This window comes from Cucurbita moschata, unplaced genomic scaffold (assembly GCF_002738365.1).
Source record: "Cucurbita moschata cultivar Rifu unplaced genomic scaffold, Cmos_1.0 Cmo_Scf00005, whole genome shotgun sequence".
In the NCBI taxonomy this organism is placed as follows: Eukaryota; Viridiplantae; Streptophyta; class Magnoliopsida; order Cucurbitales; family Cucurbitaceae; genus Cucurbita; species Cucurbita moschata.
Genome location: NW_019268521.1, coordinates 4,714,035 through 4,718,625, shown reverse-complemented (window position 1 = coordinate 4,718,625; position 4,591 = coordinate 4,714,035). Strand labels below are relative to the sequence as shown.

Here is a 4,591-nt window from a genome sequence, read left to right as displayed (position 1 = left end):
TTTTTTTTTTTTTTTTTTTTTTTTTTTTTTTTTTTTTTTTTTTTTTTTTTTTTTTTTTTTTTTTTTTTTTTTTTTTTTTTTTTTTTTGCTATTGTTTATGGTATTTGACTTGAGAATACCAGGATTGTTTGGAGAGGCTGAGAGATCTAGTGAGGAGGTCTAGAAAGGGACGGTGTTTAATGCTTCCTAGTGGCATCTATCAACTTTAGTAATTATGATTTTGTTGGATTGAAGCCCTTCTTGTATTTATTTGGGGATCCATCCACTTCTTTTGTAGACCGTTATTTTGTATACCCTTCTTTCATTTTTTTTCTCAATGAAAACTCAGTTTCTTACCCCAAAAAAAACTCAGGATAACTATTATGGTTTTGTTCTTGCAGGAGTTAAAGTTTAGGGAGAGCAAGAACAAGTTGTAGCTCAAGTGATCGAACCATCAAGCAAAGGAGGAGATTTCACATTTCACCATCTCCGTCTGAGGACTAACTATTCTAATGTTGGTCAAAACTAGAAGATTATTCAATTCCAAGTTTATTTCTTCCTTGAGCTGCTGGTTTACAGTTTTTTTAGTATGGAGTAACACATCTTATCCGAAGACTTCATAATATATTTTTTATTTACCAACAATAAACTTTCATTTCAAATAATTACAAAGATTGCAAGAGAGAATTGAAAGATAGGTCAACTATGGCACGTATGTATATACATCTATATAAATATAACTAGATTATTCAATTTTAGAATATCCGACAAAAACCCCTCCATTTATAATGGATCTTATCTGGGCTTCAAGTAGTTGTAGCTACTTTGGTTATTATTTTCTACCATAGGACGCTAACTTATGTATTTTCCTTAACTTAAAATTATAACATAAGAGGCTTCATTTCTTTAATGAAAATTTTTGCTTGTTTATGTATATATAAACCCTTCAATTCCATTATATTCCAACCAACATTTTTCTCCAGTAACATGAAGTGGGTAAAGATTCTTGAGGAAAATACCCACTCTGCATATTTAGAACAACTTCTACCAAACACAAAATAATACAGAAATCAATATATTAACATGCTGAACACGTAAATTGTTGAAATATCTAGAGGTATCTTCATGTCAATTGCTAACAAAAAGGAAATTCATGACCACTAACAAGAAGGAGAACGATTTACAATACCGCTCGACAGCTTTCTGATAGGGTTCTTCATTCTCCCAATCAAACGATAGGAAAGTTGTTGTATCAAGTTCATCAATATCGGATTTTGAGGAATGGCACCAACCATCTTGAAATGTACCATCCTGAACATTTATACCCGGTAAAGGCACTGAAGTTTTACTGCTACTGACGATTTCATCAAACTCAGACTCAGTATCACTGTCATGCTCAAGAAGTCTCTTCATGGACGCCCTTGTGTCAGGCTTAAAACAAACATCATCAGCATCCTGTTTTGCTGTTATAGCAAATTCTGAAACGCGATGGAGATTGGTTTGCAATTGTATCCACCGGTTTAAAGTTGGGAACCTACTTTAGAGTTCAAAAAATAATAAACATAAATGGGAAATGAGAGTTTAGTTGTAAAATAAATGATATAAGAAATAATAACCTCTCAGATTGATCAAGAGCAAACTCAAGAAAGAGTCTGTCAGCATCAGGCGCCTGCTGTAAGCTGTCAGTTGAGGAGCTTGACATAGGGATGCTACTACTGTGTAATATACTACTTCCAAAGACGCATGCCAAGATAGCCCTTACTGGAGATATTTTAACCAAATGTTTTACAATATCCAACTGTAAAGGATGAAGAGGAATTCCAATCATAGCCAATGAACTTCTAGCGCATCTTAACTTGGCCTCCTTTGTTGAAGGTGAGAGTAGTCTATTCTCAGAACTACCTTTTGAACAAGATGGAACAACTGGAATACATGCCCATCCACAACCAGATCGTGGGGGATAAACAGGAGGCACACATGCTGAAATCACTTCATGAACAAAATCTGCATTCATTATTTCAGCGACTTTACCAGCTGCGTCAGTGCTTCCTCGATCAAAAACAAGTCGAGTTATAAGCTGCATTGTACAAAAGGAGAACAAAGAAAATAATTGTCATCCAAGATCATTCGTCTGTGCAAAATTCTGAATCATTAAGCACATAACATGCCTTTCCTAAACAGCATAGCTTTAGTGCGAGTAAAATTGGCAATTAAGTGAATAATAACCTCTAGGATCCTATGCAACTTTCAGAAATTTTGCTCCAAGGTTTCAAATAGAAAAGGAACTCTACTTCCGAGTCTCAAGAAGATAAAGTAGCATCTGATCCACTAAATTCTACTATATCTAATCTTGAACAATAAACTAGACAATTATGTCTCCTAAGTGATTCTACAAGCATTCTGAGGACCATGTCATGCAATAGCTAACAAATATATTGATGAAAAGATCGTGCCAAACCACCATGTAACAGGAAAGAAGAAAAGGGATACTTACATCTTTAGGCCACTCATACACAAGTGAGAAATAGTTGAAATCATGAGTTGTATCAGTTCCATCCACAATGTCACCAACTGCAGCAATATGGAGAATGAACTGTGATAGATATGTCGAGGGTTTGGTACTTAACGGACCAAATAGCATCTTCTCAGCTTCTTTCACATCATAACCAACTGATTGCATGCTGGCATCTCCAGCTAAGGAACTCGAATGTGCCTGATTTACAGCTCTAAGCCCAAGACCAAGAACCCCATCCTTGTTCAAATTAGAAATAATCTTCCGATTGGCAGACTGGTTTTCCCCACTTTTGAGAAAATGGTGTTCCAGTTCATCAGTAACAGCTCTTGCCAAATTATGAAGCTTACCTTAGGTTTCATAAGACAGGAATAGAGAATGAGATCATGTGTATAGGTCAGGCGAAAAGAAGAAAATTAACAATTTAATCAATGCAGAAAATACCACTCAGAAATTGTCGCTTTCCTTGGTGGGCATCTTCAATCATTTGATGTAGCATACCAAGAGCACGTTCCCTTTGCCCTTGACGTTGTGAGTCCTCTGCTGAAGAAATAATAATTTCACCGGACATAATAGCCTGAAGGCATGGAGAATTTTCCTAGAAGATATCACAGAGAAGAGTGTATAAGTCTACTTGTGCAATTGTGCTCAAATATAATGCAAAGCCGAGTGATTTGTTGCATAGGACCTATATTTGTGCACTCATGCAACCAAATATGAAAAGTATTTATACAACATTATATCTCTAATATCAATCTTCAATATGTAATATCTCAGGCAAAGACTAGGAACCTCTTGAAAACTTCACCTCTCAAATCATTCCTATTCAGTAATGATCTTTAATTCCCTGTCACTTGTAAGAAATTAAGACGTTTTTTTTCCCCATCAGAGGTAGTGTTTTCTATGGAAACAAGACCTTTAGAGTTGGTTCCCATGATAAATTGGGAGGAACAGACAAATTAAATTGAGGAGGATAGTTCTAAGTCCTTTTAGTATTATCTTGGATCATTGGAATGTTTATCTAGCTAGTAAATACGGTATTAGAGGTTCTCCTTTCTTATGAGTTCTTCTGACAGCATGGAAGTTCTTTATATTCATTCTGAACTGAACCCAAAAAAGGATTTGTTAAAGACTTCCTTCAAAGGCTCCTTCCAAGGAGTGTTTTACATTGAATCCTGTTAAGAAGTTTGTGGAGGTTGTAAAGGGAGAAAGTGGCAAGTCCAATCAATATGTAGCCTTCTCTTTTGCTTCTTATGACAAATTCATTATCATTCCATCTATCTGTCGGTGGATTAAGGCGAGGAACCTCCATCAATCATGTTGAGATGAAAAAAATATTCACGATCAATGTGGAATACTGGGGACATTTAAAGACCGAGAAAGCCATTTAGGATGCCGGAACGGTGCTTGAGACCCTCCCACATCAGAAAGAGAACATCAAGAAGAAGCCTTGAGACGAGCTCAGCCAAAACAATCTAATCAAGTCAAAAGTTTTGTCTCTTTAGCATCCGTTCAAGTTATGTCACTCCTATTGGAGTTTATATGTTCGAGCATTAGTCTCTTTCACACCTTAAAAGGTTTTGTCTTTTGTTTTAAAAAAAGAACACATCACCAAGTTAAAATCATGGAACAGAAAATAACAAACCTACCAAAATAAAATAAATTACATGATAAATGAATAATCACCTGTTCCAAGGACTCATGCAAACGCTTGAGAATACGCCTTGAAACAGAGATAATTCCCACTTCAAGGATCTGATCCCAATAATTGGACCCAGACTTTGGAGACGCTCCTGGATATATCTCAGATAGCATAGTTTGAGCCTGCAAAAGATACAAAACAGAAGTAAATCATTTAACTGGTAAAAACCTTTGAAACTTTAAGAGAAATTGAAGAGGGAAGTGAACGAAGACTTTGGAGGCGCTCCCTTTCAGCATTTGTTTGTAATAAAAAGAAAGGGAAGGAGGATTTACACCAGCATCTTTTCAACCAAACTCTCTAAGCTCTGCAGTAGCTGCAAAATTTATTGAGAGTGCATTTTGACTGGAAGTATCCTTTTCTCCTCATCCTTCGTAATTTCTACTTTTTTTTTTTTTTTT

The 4,591-nt window shown here is 35.7% G+C and overlaps 1 protein-coding gene across 3 annotated transcripts in view; it reads right to left on the bottom strand.

Annotated features, from left to right (window-relative positions):
- Nucleotides 1-4,591, bottom strand: part of LOC111442884 — a 27,296-nt gene that overhangs the window by 13,038 nt on the left and 9,667 nt on the right. For 2 of the 3 annotated variants that reach the window (XM_023080442.1, XM_023080444.1), the window contains 5 exons: nt 4,178-4,315; nt 2,936-3,089; nt 2,474-2,841; nt 1,596-2,056; nt 1,169-1,516 (listed from right to left, as the gene is read on the bottom strand). In XM_023080442.1, the coding sequence (XP_022936210.1) occupies nt 1,169-1,516; nt 1,596-2,056; nt 2,474-2,841; nt 2,936-3,089; nt 4,178-4,315 (1,469 nt within the window). The remainder of the gene's footprint in view (nt 1-1,168; nt 1,517-1,595; nt 2,057-2,473; nt 2,842-2,935; nt 3,090-4,177; nt 4,316-4,591) is intronic. The other variant, XM_023080443.1, reaches the window with a different exon arrangement.